The sequence below is a fragment of the Solea solea genome, chromosome 20 (genome assembly GCF_958295425.1).
Source record: "Solea solea chromosome 20, fSolSol10.1, whole genome shotgun sequence".
NCBI lineage: Eukaryota > Metazoa > Chordata > Actinopteri > Pleuronectiformes > Soleidae > Solea > Solea solea.
Genome location: NC_081153.1, coordinates 17,179,923 through 17,207,163, shown reverse-complemented (window position 1 = coordinate 17,207,163; position 27,241 = coordinate 17,179,923). Strand labels below are relative to the sequence as shown.

General features: G+C 39.0%; 1 protein-coding gene across 6 annotated transcripts; it reads right to left on the bottom strand.

Annotated features, from left to right (window-relative positions):
• Positions 1 to 778: 778 nt before the first annotated feature.
• On the bottom strand, positions 779 to 27,059 carry LOC131447218 (myocyte-specific enhancer factor 2D homolog). Of its 6 annotated transcripts, none has more exons than XM_058618813.1 (13): positions 26,853 to 27,059; positions 19,783 to 20,149; positions 16,755 to 16,958; positions 15,920 to 16,057; positions 13,675 to 13,891; positions 13,003 to 13,059; positions 12,159 to 12,340; positions 11,057 to 11,086; positions 8,254 to 8,383; positions 7,965 to 8,157; positions 6,977 to 7,045; positions 5,827 to 5,877; positions 779 to 5,320 (listed from the first exon to the last, which is right to left on the bottom strand). In XM_058618813.1, the coding sequence occupies exons 2-13, from the start codon at positions 19,834 to 19,836 to the stop codon at positions 4,858 to 4,860; spliced, it is 1,788 nt and encodes a 595-aa protein (XP_058474796.1). In that variant the 5' UTR covers positions 19,837 to 20,149; positions 26,853 to 27,059; the 3' UTR covers positions 779 to 4,857. The 6 variants fall into 6 exon arrangements, with proteins under 6 accessions (XP_058474796.1, XP_058474797.1, XP_058474799.1 ...); XM_058618814.1 differs by having other exon boundaries at positions 19,783 to 20,042; XM_058618816.1 differs by lacking the exon at positions 5,827 to 5,877.
• Between the last annotated feature and the right edge of the window lie 182 nt (positions 27,060 to 27,241).

The following is a 27,241-nucleotide window of genomic DNA, read 5'->3' as shown; positions in this document are numbered from 1 at the left end:
CGAAACAACAACAAATAAAAACCACAGACCGAAAGAAGGAAACAGTCTTGGTTAAAGACTGATCAAGAAAGACTACAACAAAGTTGCATCACTCCCAATGTGTTTGTGCAAGATTGTGCAATACAGAGTATTACTGTTACTTAAAACTTAAAATATCTCCTTCGTTCAAAGACATTTTGATGGTCAAACAATCATTATATTTGAATATTGGCCAACTTAACGTAGCCAATTCAACTTCACAATTATCATAATATAAGAATATTATGATAATTGATATACTGTTGTTCAGTTCCCTCTGCTCTTATAGCGCCTTCATAAGTGTGTGCATATCTATGTTTCATGAGTGAAAAACCTGTTACAACCTGCCCACGTTTCCCAGAGCTGGTTCTTTGAACAGATGCATCACTCAGACTGGAAAACAAGATAACACCAAAAAGGAGCATAATCTGAGCCTGCTGTGAGCCATTTTGGATCAGCAACAGAAAAATCATCCTGAAAAAACAACATTCAAACATCTGGGCTCTAAAATGAGATGTTTTAGTTAATAGTTTTTATTTAATCTGTGTGTGAGACACAGGAAGTTGTGAGAGATCAGGCTAAATGTAGTTGTTTGCACTGACTGTGTGAAATGAAGCTTCATTGTGCTTCATAAATGTGATGATAAAAAGGGTATTGAGATGAAAAAGCTGAGGACAAACCATAGGAATTGATTACATGACATTTTGAGTGTATTTATGGATGAAGAGTCAGCGTCAATTAAGAAAACAAAACACAGATCCAAGTTTATTTCACTCAGTTTGTCTATTTAATATATAAAATACGGTAAAACATACGCAAAAAGGATAAGGTTTCAAGGGACTTGGATACTTTGGTACAACAAACACTTTTTGTAAAAGCGGTATAGAATTTCAATAACATATCAGTGCATACTTTGTATATGAAAATATACACAAACTGTATATCATTCTCAAAAAACGACAAAAAGAAGTATTTTTTCTTTACAACAAAACCCAAAGCAGACTAGCTCAACACAATATATTAGCTATAAATTTCATCTTTAGTATTTCATATGCTACATTATTCTGAGTCGTTTCAGAACTCATTTGTGATGCATGTCCTTGTATCATTACTGTACGTAACACGACGTCTGTTACCGATAATCCCATGCATTTACATTTTTCAAATTTCATGATTTACTAAATTTCCGTTGTTTCCTGTTTTTTTTTTTTATAAATATATTCTATATCTTAATTAAAATTGCAGCATTTAACTGGTATTTCCTTCCTTCATTGCATTTGCTAATACCACAAGAACTCATCGTGCAACTGTCAGCAAGTTGTTTGGAGAAAAGGAAACCAGTACTAATATGTTTATGATAAAGGTGAAGTCATAGAGAGGAAACAAAACAGTTGGCTATTCTACACAAAATAGCAATAAAATAAAAAAAGCTCCATAATAATATCATTATAATAATTAGACAATGGAACTGTCACCAGCACAAATTAATTCAAAAATAGTGAAATTCTAAAAAACATTGTACACGACAAGTAACTGGGTCCAGGTTTTCCTTTCTCATATAGATTGTCTCGTGACTACAGATTGGACAGAGAACCGTATGTCGTATTGTACATGAACGTGCCCGCGTCGTCACGCAGGGAGGCCACAGCCAATCAGTGTGGAGTCCACTGTCGACGCCCACAAACAACGAGCATTTCACACGCTGATTCACTTCTGTTGTGTAAATATGGAAATGACTGAGATCATCATCTGTCAAAGGGAGCAGTGACACGTCTTTATTCAATGTAGCACTCTCAGAGTTAGATGATAAGATTATGACCGTCCTAAGTGCTCATTAAGGTTATAATAGTTTGGGACTAGTTTTAGTTTTTATTAGGGTCCGAGGCCTTTCCCATGCCCAAAAACGCATGGATTTTTGAGAAAAATTACGTCTGAAAGCGGTTCTGGGGAATGTGTGTCGAAAACTGGATGTGGGAGGGGCCAATGCACGAAAATTGGTAAACATACTGTATGTAGAAGGTCAGGATGAAGAAAAAATACTTTTAAAGTGGCATCTAAAAGAATTGTTCCAAAGTGCCTTGTAAACAGAGTCTTCATAAATCATGACATACATGAAGTGTATCGTGACGATAAAACAAAAAACATCACGACTACTTCTGTTTATTTATGTGAAGAATTCATTGAAGATTTCACCAGAATTGTAAATTTTAGCCCTCAAGTGTTGAGCTTGACACCGTAATGGATGTGGATAAATGGATAAATGCTCCTATTTTCTCCTTTTTAATTAAATTTGTAGTAAAATGTTCACATTTCAGTCTAAGCGCTGCATTAGAGGAGGATTCAGAGATGCTCTATGTGGAAGCAGAAACACTTTATCCAAATTGAATGCACGCAGATGACTGACATGAATCTTCTCATCAAACTCTGGGAAAAGTTTCCAAAATGATTCCTTTGATGATGAACATATTTTTCATTATTGTTGTTGTTGCGGTGGTGAAATTGTTTCCAGTGCTGATTTTATTTAAAGAAAACACAAACGACCTGAAATTAGCCGAGTAAAACGCCACGTGGCCGAGCGATGGACGGAATAAAATAAGCAGATCGTGGAAAAGAGCAAAACCTCTGCTAATAGATGTGGATTCGTCTACGTGAAAAGGTCGCACAGCACGGTGATTTTTCTTCTGTTTTTTTTTTGTAGGCAGTCGAACACAAACAGCCTCTGTGTCAAACACTGGTTTCACACTCGGCGCTGTGAGCTGAGAGTTCTTGCACCAAACAGCAGCATTTAATAAAGCTGCCGTCTCACCCACACAGACCCAAGTGTAGCATTGCTTTAAGTAGATTATCAACAGTCAACAAACATCAGCTGGTGCACCAGTCTGCACTGAGAGCGTCAGCTCGTCAGGGGGAAAAAAGAGGCTTTCTGCTTCTATGCATAAACAACCTGTGTACACACACGCACGCACACACACTCATACACAAACCTGAAATGGTGCAGACAATAGAAAATATACAATGTAACCACAAACACAGCACTTGTAGAAAGTGAAAAAAGGCATAAACTGTGTTTTCTTAACGTGGAAAATATTGAAGATGATTCTGTCAATTAGAATGTGTGTATTATCTAAGTACTCTACGTAAGTGAATGGCAGTGTCGTAATGATGAGTTCATGAAAAGGTGGACGAGCTTTACTGATGGTGTTTATTTGTTTTTTTGTGTGTGTTTTTTTTTGTTTAAAAAGGTGTGGTAGGAGAATATGATGACACCACAACCGAGCAGGCTTCTGTGAGTGAGAGACAAAGTGCACACACCATCAACACAAGCATTAAATAGTTTTACCAAAACAAGTCTGATCCACCAGCACTACCTCGTGTGGTGTAACCCCTGCACTGTAGCTCAAAACATTATCATAGTCACACTCGTATATGCAAACAGATCCACTGAGAATCAACACATTGCTTGTTTTTAGGGATACCTAGCAAAGTCTATGCAAATATATTTATATGTACATACACGTTGTTGAAGCTGAAAAGCTATTGTACTTTGTCGCCAACTGAAGCGGTAGAAATATAGAAAATGTCTTTTTCCTTTCACTTTTTGAAACACGGCAAAGAGCTAAGGAGAGCTAGAGAGAGCTAAAGAGGACATCAAAGCTTTTTGTATAAGGAGTGATTTTTATACAAAGTCAGAATTCCTACTTCTGGACGACTAACAGACCTTCAAAACAGATTTTTAAAATACCAACAGATAAAGAACACTTGGACTGAAAGAACCAAATACTTCTCTACCTCAAAAAAGCCACTGCAGGCTCAAAAAACACACTATGCTTTTAACTGGATGGCATCTACTCCTGGTAATAAAGTCAAGTGACCGGTGGGATTTCTGGTGCGATGATTCCCACCCGAGTTCCAGAGGAGATGAGGTGAGAGGACGGGAGGGGTCACGACATATTCAAAGCCTGAAAAGCAGAGACGGTTTCTGGTATCTCACCATTTTTTATGAGTGATCCGTCGTCAGTGTCCCAAGAGGCATTTGGCTTTTTTTTCTTCCTAAAGAGAGGTTGATATTGGCACTCTGGCAAAGTGCTCGTCTCCACAGCCGCAGAATGCCACAAGAGGGCTCGGGAACCGTCTGGGTGAATTAGAAACCCTAAAATAAAGACCCTGCTTGAGTCTGTTTAGTGTCTGAAAGATGCTCAGTCCTCAAATATGTCCAAATTAAGTTTTTTTTTTTTTTTCAAATAGTGCAGTTTGGAGGTGACTTCTGGAAGAATGGACAGCACACACACGATCCACATGGACTTAAAGAGCAGGAAGTGGCGAGTCTTACAGCATAAGTCCCATAATACAGAAACTCCACCACTCTCAATGTGAATGACGCAGCAGATCTAGATGTGAATACATGAAGATTATGCAGAAACCATGTGAAAGAGGGATATTTCATGGTTTTGTCAGACTGAAAGACTGAACACCTTGTTTCTACAAAAAAGAAATGACTATACGGGCGTCCACTCAAGCAAGAAGGCTTTAAAATCTACTGTCCCTCGACTGAAGGAGCCTAAATATCCGGCTGAGCACTAAACAGTTCTCCCCTCACTCAGAGCGCCACCCCAAAGAATTTTCATTATTTTTTTACTTTTTCATAAGTCCGAGTGACGCAGCTGAGTGGTACAGTTTCAGAAAGAGGCAGATGTATGATGATAGTGTCACGTGGCAGTGCAGGGTTGGGGCAGTGGGGGTTCAAGGATGAGTGTGGAGGGGTGTGTGTGTGTGTTGTGGGTGTTTAAGTGTCACCATAACTTCACGTGGGGATGCAGCAGCGAGGCGGTGCTGGCGCTTCTATGTGACCCAGGCGTCCAATCTCATGCGCTTAATGTTTCCTCCCTCTTGCTCTGATTCGTTTGACACCCTGAGGAGCTCGGCCGACGGGCTGAAGTCAGGCGGCACAGACCGGTTTGCGGGTCCTGTAGTTCCGCCCGCGCTGCCGCCACCTCCACCTGCGCCACCTCCACCAGCTGTGCCAACATCGTCTCGATCACTGCCCTCAAAGGAACTGGCGTTGCTGCTGACGCTGTCTGCGGGTGAGCGGCCGGTCGGAGGCTCCAGGCACAGCAGGGAGCTGGGGTACTGTGGCGGAGCGGTCAAAATGGCTCCTCCTGAAGTTGAGGACGGAGTAGCGGAGGAAGGAGGAGGACAAGGGGTGCTGCGATCCCGGCCGGGCGAGACAGGTTCTGACTTGATGCTCACGCCGGAGTTTGTGTTGACAGTCAGCATGGCACCTTGAGGTAATTGTGTCACCGGCCTGGGAACAAGATCAGGTAGGACAGAGAGGGGGAGAAAATGGAGGATAAGGGACAGAACATAGAGGAAAAGTGAGGACAAAAACAAAAAAAACGATTAGCCATTGACAAGTGTGTAATAGAAGCTGGAGGGCCAAGACAAAAACCCACATTACAAGGCACAGAACCAACAGGGAAAAGCCACACTCAATTATTCAACAGTCCAATCAGGTCTGAGTCTTTTCAAAGCAGAAGTAACGCCCCCCCACCCACCCTTCCTGCTCCCAAAAGATCAACAGAACAGCCCAGGAAGCGTGAAATGATTTGTGTGACAAGGTGATTCGCAGTGAGTCAGCCATGATGTGAGGAAACTACCAGTGATAAACAGAAAATAATGACGGGTTAGAGAAAAAGGCGGAAACCGGAACTAGGTCTCTTTCCTGTTTGAGTGCAGACAGCACCACACATGCTCAGAGGCAGCCAGCCAAAAGCACACAGACACACAGGAAAAGGAAGTGTGATACAGTACCGGCCCAACCACTCATCTCTACCCAAGAGCAGGTTGGATGGAGAACCAACACTGTGGGGAGAAAGAAATGTTGGAGCCCAAATCAAAAGAGCAGAGGTGGATTAGAAGGCATGGGTGGAGAAAAGTGTGAAACATTATTGCGAGCAAGGTCTCTTTCATAACAGCAATAATGTTAATGATTAAATCAGACTGAAACACAGAGGCTAAAGTTTGGTTCCAGTTTAGTATAAGATCCAGAGAGGAAAACCTTTTCAGTGTTCTACAGCGACAGTCTGGTGTATCTTTCTAAGTACACTGGGTGTATGGTGGCCCATAAGGATAAAAATGCACACAATGCAACAACATAGATATTATCTAGGACAGGCATTGGAGTGTATTACTCTTATTTGTGTTGATTTTAGCATTTGCAGTGTTTCATGAATTTCAGTGGTTTGCCTTTTTCTCTTGAATGTGTTGTAAATACGGTGGTCCTTAGAGGCCACCGTATTCACACATGTCACAGAGCTGCAAAGTAATATAGGAGGGATGAAAATAATTGTGTGATATTTTGAAACATGAATTCAATTCATGTGATTACACACATAGTTTAAAAACGGCAATATTCTTAAAACGCCACATTTACACTAACATTTTTACATGACTGTCAAAATAATGCATTAATGGGCTGTTTACTATGTTACTGTAAGATATTTAATCTAAATCTAAACATCTAACAATAAAAAATAACATTTGTAGTAAAAATGACAAAAAAACATATAGTATACATCCAAATATCATTACTAAGTTAAATTTAATCCCATTTAAGTGAATAAACAACAGTAAAATAAAATAAACTGCAAGCAGTCGTTGCCACATTTATAAAGATGGAGTGCTTTCTTCTTACACATTCACGGTTATACACATGCAGCAGAGTTTAAAATGGTAAGATCTATATTATGTAAACCAGAAATTAAATTTTTACTGAGCTCGAGAAGAATATTTCTTGAGAATTTTTATTCTCAAGGCCTTAACACATTAAATGTGCAGTGTGGCAACATGTAGTGAATGCAGTTTGGTTTTACACAGATGCCTTCACAAAACAGCACACAACCCCCCCTACAGACAAGGTCATGACATTTCACAGACGAACACACTAGTAGTGGCTGTTCACCTCAAATTGGCAGCCAGACTGGACACCTGGCTAGACAGCTCGCTGCACTGTTTGTCCACTCCCCACATGCTGTGGACGAGAGGAGAGAACACACTTCAAGGATCTGGTGGTGGTGGTGTGCAGGCCACCGAACCCACATGGAAACCAGCAGTTTCTCTCATTAGGAACGCAAGTCTTTAAAATATCTGCCATTGGTGTTTTGAGTTCAACGCACAGTCCTAATGTGTTTTACTGCCTTTGCATCTTACAATTAAAAAGTTTTAAAATGTCAGAGAGTTGTTTCTCCTTCTAAACTTTGTAAGAATCGTTCAAATACCAATATTAAGCTTTTCTAATCAATACCCAGCCCTACCAATATGGGTTTTGTGACAATTTTCTCCCAAAACTTCTCCAAATATAGCATTTTCTTGCTTTGTCCGTTGTCCTGCAGTTACTTATTAAGCCCTCGCTGAGAAAAACAAGACTGAAAAACCTGTGCAGCTCTTTAAAATTACAGTATTTGTTGTTTACATCCCTTCATTTCAAGCTGCTTATCATGTTTGCTGACCATCTTACGAAGAGCATGGAAATAAAACCTTAATTAAAAACTGTCTAAACCTTAATGAAGTTCACATAATCCACTGAAATAACATCCATGCGTGAGGAACTTGTATTTTTCGTTTGTTTTGTCACTTCCTCCCCTGTATCCTGCTGAATTCTATCAGCTCCAGAAAAACCAAACCATGTTCTGATCGATGTTATGAAGACGCTGAGATGGTGAGATGCTGGTGAGAGACCGAGTCACTCAAATAGGAATGTGAATTGCTTGCATGGTATGGTTATCATGCAAGCTGCCTGGGGGTGTCAGAAGTATTTCAGCAGAAAGAAGAAGACAGAGATCTGATCACACCAGAGAAACCTCCATCATCTCTCAGCACTGATGGCAGAATAGCTGGAAACCAGGTTTCGAGGAAATGACTTGGGGTGAGAAAATAAAGAAAGAACTTACACCAAGTTGCTGAGTGATGCAAGACAAAGTTGCTGCTGCTGCTGTGTTTGCTGCTGCTGCTGCTGTTGCTGCTGCTGCGATTGCTGGGAAAGAGCCTGCTGCTGTTGCCACGTGGACACACTAGTTGGCAACAAGGCAGCAGGTGATGCCAGAGCATGTAGAGCGGTGATGTCAGCACTGGTCAGCTGGTACTCTGAGAGAAGATTAAGAAAGAAAAGAAGAGTTACAAAAGGAAATATCCCCATCTTTATTTTTACAGCCTGAAATCATGCAGTGTGTGTTCCATCACCTGTGTTGTATGCTGTGGGCATGGCAGAGAAGGGCAGCCCCTGTGCCAGGAGGCTCGGCGTGGCTACAGAAACCACCGGTGTGGTGAGCGTTTGTGCCACCTGGGCTCCAGCTGCCAGCCGCTGAGCATTCTGCCAGAGAGGACGATGCCATGTTACTTACAACAACAAAGCACCAACTTACACACATGGCCACAAACTAAAAGCTAAGGCTTATATCCATAATGTAAATTCCAACATGCTGAAAAAAAATGACAATGTGGCTGGATTCATTATGACCTACAGAGTCAAGTAAATCTCAGAGCTGAATGGATTTACTTTCAGGAGGTTGCTGGTGACATGCATCAAAAACTGCTTCTATGGTTTGTGTGAACCATAAATGTCATGTATGTATTACATTAAAGGCAAATCACTTCTGTATTAGAGGAGGGTTTCTTAAAGGTGTGTACACGTTGGGTGAAATTGTTTTCATTTGGCAGATATAGAAGATAAAAATAATTATATTTAATTTTGTGTAAACTCACCTAATTCATCCAGAACTGCGTCAGTTCTACGAAGGCGACATATCTGGTCCACCATGTTTGTACAATAGCCCACAATGGACAAACTAAAGCATCTTTTGAGTTTTGACACTAACTTAAGGCGACATAGGTTCTCAAACACACTTGGTAAGGTTAGGGATATTTAGCTGCAACATGCAACTTCACCAATAACTGTTGCTTAATTTGAAACATACAGTACCTTTAAAGGTGCGTAAGATATTTTATTAAATGGTCCTAAAAGTGGAATTCTCTGGGTTCTCCAGTTTCCTCCCACAGTCCAAAAACATGCAATATGGGGATTAGGTAAATTGGACACTCTTAATTGACCGTGAGTGTGAGAGTGGGTGGTTGTTTGTCTCTATATGTGTCCCTGTGATAGAGTGGCGACCTGTCCAGGGTGTAACCCCACCTTTTGCCTTATGTCAGCTGAGATTGGCACAGCTCCCCCCACAACCCTCATGGGGAGGATAAAGCTTAAATGGTCCTAAAAGTAACATTACATTACTCTTTTCAGTGCATGATAGTCATTTTCTATTGACTGACTAATCAACTAATCAGTTGTAAAACTAGCTCTTGCTGTATTTTATTCACAAACTTCACCTGTCCAGCTGGTTTTATTTTGCTTGCAACTGCCTTGTTGTATCCTCAATCATGGGAATATGAATATGCAGCGAATCACATGTTTCTCCAGTGGATGTCACTAAAGGCTTTAGAGTATGCTGCTGTCAGTTGTGAGGTACACACACTGTACATGTTTATGCTTCAATCTTTCACTATAAGAGAAGGATAATGGGGTCAAACCTGCCACCTGCTCAGTGTTTGTGCATTACGGCAGACATTTAAATGACAAAGTATTGCGTATTTCTCAGACGCAGCTGCAGCCGACATGCTGCTCGATCTGTGCAAATGTTTTCCAAAGGTTTTATGATGATGTAGCTGTACTGAAAGACACAAATCTCTGAAGAAGCACAATACACCAGAGCCTGGTTGGGCTGACTTATATTGCAGATAAAAGCAGGTTGCGGCTCTTTGTCAGAGGAGGGGAAACAATAGGTCTGCATATAAAAGGCCAAAAATGCAATAATTCTGGACTGGAATTACTCATATATATTGTGAGAGTGATCATCCAGAGAGGAAACATTCAGCCAGAGTTATGAGTATTATGCTACAGAAGGAGAGGGAGGGGAGTTAGACTGAAGAGAAGGAACAGATTCAATTAACTGCCTTTGTGAAGAAGTAAGGAAGGGCGGCTGGGTGAGAGTGATGAAAATGAATCACTATCCTGTGGAAAATGAGATTCTTGCCTGACAACTTGAAATGATAATCAACACCAGCAGCAGCAGAGAGGAGCAACCACCATCCCCTCTCTCTGACATATTTAATCAGGCTTACGAGTGCTCTCACACCCTGTAAGTTGTTTTATTTTATTCTATTATACCTTGATTAGTTTTGGTGAAAATAATGATACTTCCTATGTTATGAATAACATTTTTAGGACTGCAACCTAAAATGATTTGCATTAGGATAACAAATATTGCCTCTTGAATGCGAGGATGAAAGCAGATACTCAGCATTTGCCTGAAAATATCGACAGTATCCTTTTTAAGATAGATTCTTAAGATATTTGGGGGCTTTTTTACCTTTATTAGGTCAAGATGCGTGAAGGGGAAGATTCATGAGGCACCAGCTCAACCAACTGAGCTATCTGGCATCCATCATATCAATTTTATTTTATTTATATACTATAATTAAAATGCAGAGATTAAATGCCTTTAATGTAATTCCAGTTCGTTTTTTAAAATAATCTCTACTTGATAATTTATGTGGAAGGTGGGAATGAGAGTGGGTGTGAGTGTCAGTGAACAGGGAACATGCTCTGTGGCACTTTGCACCACAATGCTAAGTGAAAAGACACCCATGCTTTAAGTGACGTCATAAGATGAAGTCAATGGTCCTTACGATCACGTCAAGGACAATTCTGCCGATCACTGTTTATGTTTACGTCACACAAACGTCTCTACATTTTTATTGCGACGGATCGCGATCTTAAAACCATAAAAATGCTCAAACAAAAACGACCATGAGCCCTGAACCACATGCAATCAAGTAAGAACCACAAACTGAAGACTATACTGGAGAAATGTCAGTGGAGCAAGACCAAAAACAATGACAAACTCTTGTAAAGGATCATAACCATGCTAATAATGTGTGGACAGTCAATAATCATCGACTCATGCGAGTGACTGACGTGGAGGAAAATCACCTCGTTTACCAACTCCAGCTCATCCTCTGTCTGCAAAGGGTGGTAACAGAGAGGGTTACAACTCTGACTCAGCTTTGTAACCAACAGTGAATAGAGTCATTACAAAGTAAAGGAAACAGTCATAAAACGACTTACTGCAGTTTGACAGACTCATTAATTGATGTTAGGTGGTTTGTTTTAGCAGGGTTTTACAATAAAACAAATCTGTGAAGGATGTTAAATGTGTGAGACTCAATGTTAGAGGAGATTTAGTGGCATCACTATGTCTGTTGACAGTCAACATGGATCAGAACATAATTAACAGTAGTCACGACTCTTGGTAGTTGTTCTGGAGCTTTTGATCATACCGCAGCATCTTCCCACGTAGCTTTTGACTGTTTCAAAGATCAAAAGTCCTTATTCTTAAGAAATATCTCATAATAATTTCCTGTGGGACCATCCTGGAGAGCAATACCTTTCACATTTTTACACTCATTTGTTACATTTTAAGAATAACATATGATTAAATAAGTGCAAAGAATTTACATTTTATTCTACAGCATGATAAACTCTAGGAACACTATGTAATATCATTAGAATCTAAAACAATGCTGTTTGGGCAGGTATTCTTTCTTTCTTTCTTTCTGCTTCAACTTAGCACACTTTATCAAATAGTGGCTTTGTGTAGAAATTAGTGCGTCCTTAGTTCAAAGGACTTCTGATTTCAGTTCCCATTACCAGAAATCTCATCAGCATGCCAGAGGCTGATTCATCCAAGACTTTGCCAAAATAAATAATAAGACGTCAAACCTCAAGGGTTTACAAAAAATCCCTGTCTGCTGAGGTTGTCACTAACAAAACAAAGCCGATTCTTGGATTTCATTTGATTCATCAATATAAATTTCCCAGTATTTGGTATAATTTCACTGATTCACTGATGTAGCCATGTTTGTCTGAGACTATTTCTCCTCATGTTCTTGATGGAATATTCTAGGTTTCAAGTTTTGCTATGTACTTACTCAGGAACCCCTATAGCTTTTTATTAGAGGTGAGAGTCTCATTAAAGGACCAAATGTTATCTTAAAAGTCCCAGACATCACTAGTTCAGTTTGGTTAAGCTCACCATCTGCATGAGGCTCTTTCCACCCTGTGAGGTGATGACTCGGAGGTCTGGCTTGCGGCTGTTGACCATCTGGGGGCTGGGAGGTGGGGGTGGAGACTTGGCTGGAACTACTTTCCCCAGACTGTTGCCGTTGGAAACGGTGAGGAGGCCTGGGGAGGCCCTGGCACTGGTGTATCCATTAGCTGCGGGAAACAGAGGTGTGAATGGACAGAAATCATTAGCAAAATCAAACAGGTGAATGCAGCAGCCAGTGGGGTGCAGATGCTGTGTGCAATCAAAGGTGAGTTAAAACAACCTTTTTCTATTCTGAGTATCTGACGTAAAATGTATGTCAGTGCTAGTGGAAACAAAGAACCTCAAAAGCCAATATCGTAGCATGGAAATCAAAATTCATATTCTAATGAGACATTAGTAGATGATGTTCAAAGCTTTTTGTGTTAGAGACACATTACTGGCCCTAGATTCACATGAATCCTTCAAAAAAAAATGTAAATATACACATTTCTATGGATGCTAAATATAGTTTTGGAGCAAAAATAAATTTCATTTTTGACTCTAAATGTACATTAAGTATACAAACACATTTTCCAATCATATAAGACAAAGATCACAGAAGAAGACGAAAAAGTCCCTTAATATTAAATAATAATCTGTACAGCTGGGAATCCGATGCATGTCTGTCGATGTTACTGTGGCATCTCCAGATCCCTCCAAGGCACAATGTGGTTTAAAGAGGAGAAACCTTGGACATACAAACTAGACAACAGAGAAAAACCTTGGCGATGAACAGGAGGAAACAACTAAAGGAAAAAGCCTGTTGTGAAACAAACTAAATAGGACTCACGGACTGGACTTGGGCATCCTCCATTTGAATTATTCAGGTCACCTCCAAGAAGAGCACCTAATGAATGAATACAACCATTACCAATTTGCTTTCTAAATATATTACATTTACTTTATTTCTACAATTTTTGTTCAGAAGATTTTATAAATAAAGAAACAACTATCTTTATAAGAATTCTACAGGCACACAACCCACATTTCAACTTTTCAACTTTGATCTTGAATAATCCAAAAAAGCACAAAGGTAACTCCTCATTAACTACGATTGTTCCATGCTTGATGCCTTTTTGATACAGTTACAAACCAAATAAATTATATAAATAAATATTTTTATTACATTTTTCAGAGGCAAATGTCAAATAAGCAAAGGAATGTGCACTAGTTCCTGAGGAATAAAGCAGCTCATTACATGTAATGGATAAAGGAGCTCGGTATCTACTGTAGATGTTCAGTCATCTAACAACAGTGTATAAACACAAGAAACATTGGTTGCAGTCATTACTAAATTATTCTTGAGGAAGCAAACATTAAGAGATATTTTAAGGAAGTGCAGACAACAGTGTAAAATAAGAAAAAAATGCCTGAACTTAGGGGTGAAATCCTTCATTTTGTTCTGTAAATGTACCTAAAATGATTTTTTACAGAACACTTGGACACTCAGAATGTCACTCACCTGCGCTCGCTGGTCGCTGCGGTAACCCAGGAGACACTGTATTTCTCTGAAGAGCTGGTTGCTGTGGTGACAGGAGGTGGGTATCCGTAAGCGATGATGATGTTACATAGGAGGTAGTTACCAGTGCGTTACCAGGGTTACTGAATTGCAGTGTGCTTTGACTGGACGCCTGGACGGTGACTGGCATGGAGAACGTCTGGGGCGGAGCTGTCGACTGCTACAAAATGGAAATGGGAAATTTTACTTCTCCTCTTAAAAAAAAATGTCTTTCTACATCACATTTTTTATCCTTAATCCTACAGTAACTGAATGTTTCAGCCACTTGATGGAAGTGAAAATAAGCTATGAATGCAGCCTTGACATTAGTTGATATGGTGACTGTGTGAGCAAACAAAAGCTACACATCTAGGAGTTACTCAGCAACATTGTCATTTGTTTGGATTCGTGTTTCTGGCCACCTCTGTAGAGTTCTCTTCACCACCTCCTGCGGGAAATATAAGGCTGTTAGAGGCTAAACGCGCCACTGTTCATCTTAAAGAGTCTCTAAAGAGGCTGGAGCCGACTATTCTCCTACCTCTAACAACTGCCTGCTGTGACTGAAAACCAAGCAGCAGTGAGAAGGAACAAGACATTACATTTATCGACTAGAACAGCTAAAGTAATAGCTGAAATGTCATGTTCCTTTTTTGTTTTTTTGTCTGTTTTTTAATCTACAAGTGTCATAGTGTACATTGAGTTAACCCTACAAACATTTGAGTTTCACTGGTATACTGACTAAAATAAAACATGTTTCCATGTTTTTTCAGTCAGCAAATACACACACACACACATACATAGTATTTGTACTGAGCTAAAACCATCTTAAAAAGATAACATTATCCAAACAAATACATGCTTAGTAAAGTTGCGTAGAAGGGACAATTTCATCATAAACTGTCTCTTATCGCCACTTTGTCTACATTTAATTGGAGAAAGTTTATTGACATTTAAACCACAGCAACTATTTAATTCTACTGGGTCAATTTGATCTAATTGGAGGATACAGGGGAACACAGTCTTCACAAGTAATAAAAGCAAAGCCAGAGTAAGAGCAGTTTTGAAAACAAAACAAAAAACAGAAGCTGTGCCCTTACAGTCAAGACGAGAAAGAATTAAATGAGTTATCTCCTATGATTTGTTGACCTTCTGCAAAAGAACTAAAAGATGTGAAGAAACAGAGGAACTTCACATCAGTAGCTGTTTCCTGCAGAGACACACACAGACCAATTACTGGCAACTGTCTGAGCGAGAAGTCTACAGTCAAGAAAAGCAGAACAAGTCGTCGACTCAAGCTTTGTTGCACAATTTGCTGATAACACTGTTCAGAATTTGTAAGCATCAAGTCAATTGAGTTAGTTTTTCAAATCAGCAGTTGGGCCCATGTTCCAATGAACTTGTTGTGAACATATTTGGTTATGATCATGAACAAATATATTACCAGTACAGTAGCAGAAGAGGACAATGAGGGGAGTTGTCTGACACCGTCAATGCAAAATAAGTGAGGCACCGCAGTTTTAACCCTTCTGTTACCATCCTGTCGTTCACCGTCAAGATTTGGCATGTGTACTTCTCATGACCGCAACTCCTAGACTGTTTGTGATATCTGGAAAAATCAAAAACTATGGACTGGCCAGGGTGTGACCCGCCTTTTTGCCCCGCGGCCCTCATGTGGAGGATAAAGAGTTAGATACTGGAACGCAGATAAATAGAGCTTTGCGCCCATATATCTGTCATTACGGTAGACCTCAGGACTACTGCGGAACGACCGTCCAATCAGAGACAAGATTCACGTTTGTGACGTCAGCTGCTCAGTACTGCAATTCCTAAATGGTTGAATAACTGTCAGATATTGAAAGTGAATGCTATCTTGGAAAAAGGGGCAGAAGCTAAATTAATCCAGGCGGCTTGACTATCATGACGGTCATAAGAAGGTTGACGTCAAAAGAGAACCTGAAAACGTCAAACTGCAAACTTTGTCTGATCAAGGTTCAGCATCTGGAGCTAGCACTTCTAAACAATACACACCGTTAAATGTACCACAAGAGTGAGGCTGACCTCAGTGAAAGAGACCATTAAAAATCAATACAGGTGCAATGAGACACACTGGCGTCGTGACCCGGTGGGGAAACTTCCACACCGTGTCACTCCTATTAGTCCATATAAAAGGTGAGAACATTAATGGTCAAGTGCAGGTTAGATGACTCACTCCGTAGCGTTTGAAGAGAACATCCAGGTCCTCTGTGGTCTTACGGTACTTGTCATCGTTAAGAGGACTTTGGTCGATCGAGTCTTCACCATCAGGCTCTGGACTGTCACAACCGTTGAAGCCTTTCTTTCTCAAAGTCTATGAAAATAAAAAAGAAATTCAAGATGCTAGACAACAGATGCAAAATTAATAGGACAGTGTGTGGAAAGCAATTCTGTCTTTGTGTAAAAAAAAAGAAAAGAAAAACAAAAGACATATTCTTATGGTTGAAGAAGAGAAACCTAGGATGAATGAAAACTGAAATAGCAGTAACCAGGGGGCAACTTCAATGGCTACAAAAAGAAAGACTACGCCTACTTCTCACTTTATTTATAATGTATAATGATTTATGATGTCACTTCGGTCAGGAACATTAGTTGCAAAATGTGAAAATCCAGTTAGACACGGAGTTGATGGGTCTGCTCTTTAGATTCCGCCTCGATTGGCCAAGCTGCATGCTAAGCTAAATTAAATAAAACATTGTTCCTTATGTTCTCAATCACTAGTTTTATGTCTTTTTCAATGAAACATAATGTAAATTTTGTTCCCATTTGGAGGAAACAGCATGACACATATGAGTGGTGTCCACTCATATGTGTATGACAGCTGGTGTCATCCAACCAGTGCCTATTTGCAGGTGTTTCAGTGTGAAATTGGTAGTGTTCAAAATCTTTCATTTGACTACTTCTACTCGTATAATGTATACACAGTTCAATCCCCGTGCTATAACATTTGTGACACAATACATTTTTTTTTTCAGATCACCTAAGGAATACAGTCGTGATGGATTTATTACCTCAATGATATCGGCATTGGTCCGACTCTCGTGAGGCTCGTTGTACTCTGTGTACTTCAGCAGGACCTTGTCCATGTCCGTGCTGGCGTACTGGAACAGCTTGTTTGCATGGTTGAAGATGATCAGGGCAATCTCGCAGTCACACAGCACACTCAGCTCGTAGGCTTTCTTCATCAAGCCAAACTTTCGCTTTGTGAATGTCACCTGAGACAAAACGGCAGAGAAAGAATAAAAATAATGTGAGTGTTGTTTAAGAGGACATTGTGTGCTGTGCTGTACTGCCACACGACAATTTTTTTTAAATTTCTAAACAACTCAGTGAAGGTCAGAAAAAGAGGTGCAGAGCTTTCACTGGTGATGTTTGTTTTAGTCTCTGACATTTCTTTTTCAGACGACAGCAGACGGTCATATTGATTTTTTTCCTCTTTGCATTACTTTGCTGTTATCCACACACAAGGCAGGGTTAGAGTTAAAAATCAAAATGAAATTAAAAATGAAGGAGACGAAAGAGCTGATGACAGTGTGAGTAATCTTTCTGCCGCTGAGTAATTAATAAAATATGGCGCTGTCAGAACAATCACTGAAACACACTGGAGTCCATTTTCAACATCAATAATGAAGCGTTCATATTTCTGCAGAACTATAGTGACATAATATCCATCAAACTGAGACTCTGGTTTTTAATCAATAAGCAGGTCACTGATTCTTTTCCATGAATTTAATTCAATAGTTTTTTTTCCTTCTTCTAAAGTCATTTATTATTCATGCATTCAAATGAGCTGCTTTGAACTCTGCAATTCATGGGGTTTACCTTTGATTCTCTAATATCTTTCGTGCCTGTAGCTGAAATACTTAAATAAAAGGAAAGAAAATGGCAGCAACAATGACTGACTTCTGTGTCCAGTTACACTGTTACACATACTTACAAGTTCACTTTGGTACAGTGCAAGACAAACTTGATGAATATAAAAAGGTTTATATTGAGTGCTAAAGCTACAGGTCAAACGTACAAAGGAATAGTTCTTTCACTGGTTTCCATTAATCAACCTGTCAGTGAAAAGGTTCTAATCTGATTTCAAAGTTAAATCTAAGTTATTAGTCATCATTATGTTCACTCAGATTACACATGTTACAGCTCTGGACCAAGTTCTTACATTGGTTGCACTACAGTTCATAATTTAGATGCAGTGGAAATTCTTCACTGCACCTTTTTTTCGCTGCATCTCTGGCTCAGCGTCACATGAGACCAAATACACTCAAGTTTGACTGGAATTAAAATATGTCTTGATGGCTTAGAAAAACAACACTACCAGGGAGAGAAAAATACCAAATTAACATTTTTGTAGGACTACTCATCAGACTGTAGTGAGGAAACAAAAAAGAATCTTTGTTTGGGGAAGTAAAGAGCGAAGGACCTACAGCTCACAGCTGTGATTGTGAATCTTGGCCAAAAAAAACCCCATAATCACAGCTTTTACAAATCTGGTCTGTATGATAGGAGGGTTGGGAAAAAAAAGCCACTTATAACAATTTGGAACAACATGACAATGTGTTTGGATTACAAAGAAGAAGAAAAAAAAAACTGAAAACGCGAGGCAAAAATGTGATGAAACTGAGTTTTTGAAAAAAAAAAGTGACACTTTCTGTCGACATCCTCCCTGCTGTGAAGTTTGGATAGAAGACTGGTGATGATCAGAAAGGAAACAACAAAACAGAACTGAAAAAGGCAAATTCTTGAGGACGACGTGTGTTACAGTTAGTTGAAAATATTGATATCTGAATGACACGGGCATAAATCAACGTTAGAGCAACTTCAGCATTATTCAAGTGTGCAAGAACTGCATGATCTCACTCCAGCATACAGTGGAGCCACGGTCATAAAGGAGGTGATCTCTATGACATTGTTCAATGCAGTCTTGTATGAAGTACCTTAAAAGTAGTATCTTACCAGAAAATGACTTTGGTAGTTTTAAAGTATATGACATTTTCTGTACTGAAGCATCAAAAGTAATTTTCTGATATGAAATGTACTTAGAAGTAAAACTATTAAAACAGTGTGAGGTAGGGATTGAGCCATGAGGTAGGGCAGGTTGCCTTTCAACTGGAAGGTTGTGGGTTAAATTCCTGGCTCTGCTAGCCTATATGTGTCCTTGAGCAAGATGCTTAACTCCATGTTGCAGTGTGTAAATGGGTATGAAAGATTACAACCTCATCAAGACTAGAAACGTTCTATGTAAATACAAACCATTACCAACTCTGCTTCTTCTGATTTTATTTGGTAGTAATGAGGAATAAAGACAATAGTAGTAGTAGAAATAGTGGAGTAAAAGTACACAATTTATTTAGGAAATGTAGTGGAGTAAAAGTAAAAGTTGCTAGAAATATAAATAAAGTAAGTACAGGTATGTACAGTTTGTACTTAAGTACATTAATGAAGTATTTGTACTTCATTACATTACAACACTGGTTAAATGCTGATTCTAAGTTTTCTGATTATTATATTGAACATTTTATGACTGTATGAAAATGTTTTTCAATATTTTCTGAGAATGTAAAAAAAAACCATAATTAAATCACTGCTTAAAACAAAAAGATAAAAAAAAGGTCTGACATTGTAACAGTGTAAAGAAAATATCTATTTTGATACTGTGCTGCGTGGAGGATCAATAAATTCACATAACATGTAGTAATAAAACAGAATTTAAGGAATAGTTTCAATGGACACACTATGGTTGGTCAATCAATAAACTACATTTTTATATTATGTCTTTACAAAAACAAAACTGTATTTTTAGACATATAATTATTTAAATTTAACAAAAACTAATTTAAATGTAAAATATTGGCTTGAGAATAGCAGTCTTGCTAAATATTTCCACTATAAAGCTTGCCACGATTTTGTTTTTGCATATTTCAGGAACTTCATGACAAAAAAAGGCAACATGATTTGATGCCATTATTGCTCGTTATACTGAGTGCTACATATATAACAAAGAGACAATTCAGTGAAAAACAATATAAGACTCACCTGCTTGTTCCTTTCGTCAGTGATCCGTTGGATCTGAATCTTTTTCCTACCCATGATGCTTTGCAGTTGTGGACACAAATGTTGGAGTCAGTCAAGCAGCGAGGTGCCTCGGGGAGAGACGAAGAACAGACCTCTACCTCTTACTTCAGCCCAAAAACACTCACACTGTCATTTATGAGAGGAAGCGCACACACGTGCATTTCTCTGCCCAGGTGTGGCGAGGCAACGTGGTCGTCTCCTTTTCACGACAAGAATGGGAACTGCAAAAAAAGGTGAGAGGTCGACGAGGTCGTCAGTTCATCCGTTCAGTTCAGCAGAAATAAACTTTTTCTGCAGCCGATGTGGCAAGAAGGGCAACGTTTCTCTCCTGCAAAATAAGAGAGGGACATGTTCATTAAAAAAAATATCAGTATCAGGGGTGTGCAAACAATGAAAGAATCACAGATCAGATTTACTGTCTTCTGGTATCCTGAAAACGTTTGTCGACAAAGGTTTGAGTAATGAAATGATGCAACATATTCGTCGAAGCAGGTGTGCAGCGCCTTTGTTGCTTTGAATTGTGACACCGCGGACAAACACTCTCTGTCTCTGAGAAGTATTATTCCAAGCCTCAACATCAACAAACAGGAAAACATGTCAAGCAGTAGGCAGTAAACTAAGTCAACTATTCACTTGAGGGTTAAGGGTTGATTTCATCCTATTTCGTGTCATAAACTACTCTCACAAAGGAAACTGCTACCACCATCCTATTTTTGGGGCTTCATCTTTAAGTCAATTTTTATATACAGTTGAAGGCGGGGGTCTCGAGAGCTACTCATGTTTTTTTTAACATTTAATCTCATAGCTTATTTCAACCCAAACAAACTGACAGAGCTCGTTTTGCCCGGACATTTACAAAATGATGGTGTCCACAACTCACATTTTGCATTAAACATAACAAAAATAGCAGTTTATTCACCTCCATGTGCATTTAGTTTTTCTGTAATACAGTGTATGATTTTTCTACTATATCTCACACAATTTAAATTAAAGTATTAATGCTGTTGAAACTAAACAATGCATTTACAAATACACCAATATTGTCACTGTGTCACGTCACAAGAGTATTCACATGTACAGTATAGTATGCTTTTGACCTCTTACAGTATGAGCAGTTGTCATACTGGTGCCCATCTCACTCATCAAGATGACAGCAGCACACGTGTTTGATTGTCAGCTAATTGGCAAATAATCATTTAATGTTAGAAGGGGGCAGGACACCTCTGAGTTTGATTGGATAAAAATGTAAGCAGGTTTATGTTCAATTATTGAAACCTTTGGCGAGCTACTGTAAGCTTTGATAAACTTTGGTCAAAAATGTTCTACTTTTGCAGCCCTACATGAAAATAAAACTTTCAAACTGAGTCATCACAAATGTGAACAAGACAATGGTCAGCATGTTTTCCCCTCATAAATGTGATGCTTCAGTCCCTTTAGGGCCATTCAAGAGCATCGCTGAAATAATCAATGTCTTTCGCTGGAGCAATATGTGAGTGGAGCTTTCCTGGGAACAGAACTCAGTATGGGCAGCTGAATCTATTTAAGAAGAAATTATAATGAATGGCAAGAGCACAAGTCAAGGCTGCAGCACAGTGCTCTCAAAGCTGCGTATTCGTCCTGGATTTGCAATAAACTGACTAAATAAACACGCTTGAATGTCCTGACACTAAGAGCACAATGATTCTTGCTATAAATGAATATCAGAGGTTTTCAAAGTAATTACACACATGTAGATGACGTGATCACAGATCAGGTCAAAAGTTTGATTGTTTGAAATCAATCATTGAACTTTGAGAAAGAAGAGATTTATTAAGTAAAATGCCTAAGACCAGATGGATCAATAATTAAATGTGTTATTATTATTATTATTATTGTTATTATTATTATCATTATTGTTATTATTGTCGCCATTATTATTATTGTTATTATTATTATTATTATTATTATTAATAATAATAATAATAATAATAATAATAATCAACCACTGAGCATGGTAATGGTAAACAAAATATTGTTAAATTGAGTTGGAAAAAATATAAAGAAAATGAACTGCAAACATGCCTGGCAGATGAATCGATATGAACATAATCTTTGTTAGTTACAGGCTTAAATGTCTGTTTGCACTATTACTGGTGTGAGGCGAGCATATCTTTATGTGTTTAACTGCATTTTCAATGACAGAATAGAAGACCTTTCATCTTGTTGTTTGTTATGTGTATGCTTTATGTCCCTAAACCAGAAAAAGAGAAGAAGCACAATTTAATCCAGTCTCAGTGTTATAGTGAAACCTCTCAAAAGATAGAATAGATCAAAGAGTGACAAATGGCAACAAATAGATTTTACCAACACTTCACATCTTCAACTCTCTAAATAAAAACCAAACCTAAATCTATTTCACAAGCTACTTTTCCTTCAAACCCCCCAATGCCACTTCCAGCACCAGCTCTATGTCAATTGTGTTAAGTTTTCCCTCCATGTCCACGCTTTCCTGAGGGATTGTTGTTAGACCAGACGGAAACAATGAAAATGCCACTGTAGTGCACATGGGGCTTACACACGAAACCACATTTCAACACTTCATAGTGTGACAATACTGGGAATTAATCAGAAGTGATAATAAAATCCAGTATATTAGATTAAGGTCTACAAATCGTTGCCATGTATTACATCAACTGTGATATTCTGTAAAACAAATTTTTTTTACCATGGTCAAGTATTAATCAGTGACTAAAATTGTTACTGGTTTTGTTGCTTATCCATTTTCACAATCTTTCCAGGAAACAACTTTTAGCTTTGAAAGTTGAAAGCTGGCTGCTTTAAACAGCTCCACATGGCCACTGGTTTGGATTTCAATAACATCATAATCATTATCTAACAAGGTAAACTTCACTGCTAATGTTGGCCACAGCCAGTAAAGAATCTGAGACCGTGCCCAATGATAAAGAGGCAATGTGTGTGATTATGGTCATCATCAAACAACATTATAAACAGATTAACAATTACTTTGAAGGCTGCAAAACTAACCTCCATGAAGTAGTTTGTGCTGTGCTAAGATGGAGCTCATTATGGATTAAAAGTGTCTTCACAGCAGTGCTGGGCCGCGTTGTGAATCACTCATTAGCTGCAACTGTTAGGAATCAACTATCAACAATTATTATAAGATGACTATTAAGGAATTTCCGATTCCTGGGAGTGAAAATGACTTAAAACAACCTCTTCCTTATTAGCTCTACTATACTTTACTTTGTCACCATTAGGCTACAATATTATCTTTGATTAGGCTTGAATTGGCCAGAATGGGGTGACACTGCAAGGCCTCACTCTCCCCGACTGCCCTCTCCATGGTTGTCCCCTTATTACTGTAATTGACACATCCATCCCTCCTCTTACCCCTCAAGGTGCTGATGGCTCAATTAGGAGCTGAACAGTGGACTGATTGGACACCAAAATAATGAGGTCACTGCTTGGCTAAAACTGAGCCCGGCATTCGGCCAAGCCAAGCTCACTCTGCGACAAACAGGTCGCAAACAGAGGAAGAAATGACACAGGAATCAATCACAAGAGCCATAGATGGAAGTAATAAACGCAGCACTGTGATGGCGGCAAATGATCAGCTTTTGACCTCATTATCTTAAGAGGCAAGCATTTGGTCACCCTGATAAAAACTCTCAATACATTATATTTGAATCCTCCACATGATGGCTATGCAACTCAGAAAAGGGAGTGCAATCAAGCTCAGGGTAGGCATCTGTCTGTTATGGAGTAGAGTAATTAGTAGCAGTGACCTTGCAGATTACGCACTAGCAAATGAAATGGGGCAAAGGCCTAAGATAAATAATGGGTAAAGCCTCAAACGTGACTTGCAGTGAGGTTTGCACAACCACACTGAGGTTTTAAGGCGGCATTAGTGGCTCAATCACAGCTCCTCAAAGATGGGACAGGATAGTATTCACACCATCTGACAACAAAATGGAACATAAAGTGAGGAAAAACAAATGCGTGTACTAATACGAGCATTTTACAATATTGGAGCAGTAACATTTCAAATATCAATTTGTATATTGATTATTGAGCTCAATGTTATGCATATTAAAAGTCAAGGGATTGTGTAAAATGTAACTATTTCCATTGTTTTACTTCCAGGTGACTTTCTCCTTAGACGTTCCTTAGTTTTAATCTGACAAATAAGCAAAAGATATTCAGTTTATTGTCATAAAATATCTAAACAGGGAACAAAACCCTCAAGCTAAATTTATTTATTAATTATTTTAACAATTAACTAATTGTTTAAAATTTAAACTAATCTTTTACACACCATGACCCATTACATTGACCAGAGAGGAATTTATGAACTATAGAGAGTCTTATCTACAGTACAACGTAATTTTTGATGTAATCATTCTTTTTTTTTAGAGCTGCGGTAGCAGCAAAATATTACAAATTACTACCAAAGAGGAGACAAATTACAAGATGAACGCTATAACGTAATATTCCACTCAATCCAGCCTCTCATGTCTCGTTTAAATAGTAACGGAAATCTGAAAATCTGTTCCAAAACAATTTTAAATGAATATATATATATAATATGCTATGGGATGTAATAGCTGTTTCATTCTACTCAAGGATACTTGAAAGTGAACTCAGTAAATCTGAAACTGAATCATTCAACAGAGGTGCTCCTTTTGTTAAACATGTTTGGAAGAAAAATGCTTGCAATTATAACTCTCTTTCTCAAGAGGGCAGTTGAAGGTTACCCAGTTTCAAAAGAGAAAATAAATTAGGTTTCAAATGAAAAGTAAATAATTATTTCTAAATCGTATCCATCCTGGTGTCTGAATGTATTTATTTTAAGTTGAAACATATTCTCCCCTTACATTTCTAATGCACTATGTGGACTGATATAGTAGTAGTATAGTAAATTAACAATATTAAATCACTGTACAAATCTAAGTCTGTGCCTCAAGTCTTTATGTAAGGTCAACGTTCTCATGTTACAAAATGATGCTTACAAATGAAGATTCAATTGCTGAATTTGTGGCTGTGAACTTTAACAAACCCTGAGTATAATTGTGTTCACCCTGGCAACCGCTCACTGCCTTGTCAGCTAAAAATCCTGCCCATAGGAACTGCAAGCTTTGAAAACACTGCTATTTTGTGCATTTTAATAAAACACTTTTGTTGAAGGACGATTTAAAGCAGCTGGTGCACCAATCTGCTGTGAGGCCAGAAGTGAAATAGGATTTCTCCATTTCAAACAACGGACAGAATTTGAGACTTGCAGAACTTTGCTTCTAACGGAAAAGATTTTGTGCTTAATCCAACACAGATTGTGTTAGAGATTATACAAACCATGCTGGTGGTAGGAACCTGCAGCCGGACTGCTGCACTACCTACAAATGCTGACATGAATCAATCTGTAACGTGTAGCGCTTAGTGGTGGATCATTCCATCCAACTGCCCTATCTCTAAGCCCAACAGCTTTGGTATCTCCCATGAGATGGCACATACAAAAAACATGGCAGCTGCATTTTCATGCACATTTCCCATGAATATGTACAGCACAACTCAGTATTTCACCACAACTATTGGCTGAGTCTGACAGAAGCTGCTGTGGGATATTTGTCTCAGAAATACTGACAGTAAATGCAGCAAAGCTTTTGTCTTTTTGTTTGTCTTTTGCACAAAATCTAAGCGCTTCAGCAACAAAAATCTCAAAGTTAGCACAGTCAAACACAGAGGTCTCTCTCTATAGTTGCGAGGACACTCGTAGACAGAATGCATTCCCAAGAGTCTAACCCTGAACACCTCAACTACATTCAATTTATACACCTGATCATCTGCTTGTTCATGCAAATATCAAACCAGCAAATTACATGGCAGCAACTCAATGCGATTCAAGTATGTAGACATGGTCAGGACAACCTGCTGACATTCAAAACAAGAATTCAAATTGGGGGAGAAAAAGGAGATTTAATTGACTTTGTATTTGACTTGATTGTTGATGCCGGACGGGATAGTCGCAGTATCTTCAGAAACTGCTGATCTACTGAGATTTCTACACACAACCATCTCTAGGGGATTACAGAGAATCTTCCGGAAAAAAAGAAAATGCCCAATGAGTAACAGTTTTCTAGGTGAAAATGCCTTGTTGATGCCACAGAGGAGAACGACCACGATAAAACAATAGTAATTCAACTGTAAACCACTCTTTACAGCCAAGGTATACATAAGCCCATTGCTCAAGACCACACCAGGTGCCAGTCCTGTCACTTTATTAGGTGTCCTGTGTACCTAATTAAGTGACCAGTGAGTGTAAAAGCCTAATGCCAAAATTAATTATACCCATAACTGTAAGCTATAGCCTTTGACCCTCCAAAAAGGACCTGCTGAAATGTCAATATGTCCTCACAACGATGGTTTTGAACCATCACAGCCTTAACACACACACACACAAACTTAAACCAGTGCAGCAGAATATCATTTTTCTTCGGGCTCCTGTTTAAGTGAGGTGAGAAAAATGGAACTGTGCGAACAGCTTTGTGGACTGAGGTTAAAATTACATTGTTGTTCAGCTATTCCACACACTGCACATTATGACAGATGGAGTGTAGGCCCACTGACTGCAGACAGGATCCATACAGGATCGCAGTTGACCTGCTTGAAGACCATGTCTTCATCTTAGCACAAACGAACTAGTCCTTTAAAAGCATCATAAATTAGGTTGGTGTACAAAGTAGACGACGAGCTACGTTACACAGGCCATTTCACAATTTTCTAGTTATGAGTCCGACGGACAGCCATTACCTTCATTACACTCTCCACATAGAACTCGGCAATAAGAGCCGGAGTACGCACTGTTTTACATCATGTTGTGGACATTTCGCATTTTAAATGATCCGTGTTCCTCTGTGTAATGTTAATATATGCGGCGTTCATTTTTTTTTAATAAATTCAATAATTAAATGGTATAGCAAGTGGTTGTGCTCCTGTGCGAGGAAAGACGCAGGAAGGAAATGTATCACTCCACTTACCCTGAAATATTGCTGATAAAAATCGAAAATAGGTCTGCCACCACTTGCTTCAAACACGAGCCGTCTTAATTACGACGCGTTCATTAATTACACTGAAGCGACGTCTCTATTTACACGAATCCTCCGTATTTTTTTATTCCAATTATTCCTGAAGTAACTATACTGTCCACCCAGGCGATACAGTGAACCCAGTGTATGATCAACGTCATTGACATTACCTCGTGATGGACGTGTGCGAGGACCAATCAGAGGCTGACGTGCGATCCTTGCGTCCAATCAGCGCGCGGTGTCAGTGAAGGGGGCCGGTCTGTGAGAGAGGACATGACGGAGGTGACGGCCATGTTCTGCACTAGTGTTTGTATCCCTCCGCCTCAGTATTTACCTTTTGC

Bases quoted from the DNA above. Each gene is read 5' to 3' on its own strand.
- LOC131447218 (XM_058618813.1), bottom strand. From the start codon at position 19,836: ATGGGTAGGAAAAAGATTCAGATCCAACGGATCACTGACGAAAGGAAC. The intron at 13,892-15,919 runs GTGAGTCATCTA...TCCATTTTGTAG, and splicing joins TTCTCTTCAAACGCTACGGA to CAGTCGACAGCTCCGCCCCA. The intron at 12,341-13,002 runs GTGAGTCCTATT...TGTTTCCCGCAG, and splicing joins AGGATGCCCAAGTCCAGTCC to CTAATGGATACACCAGTGCC.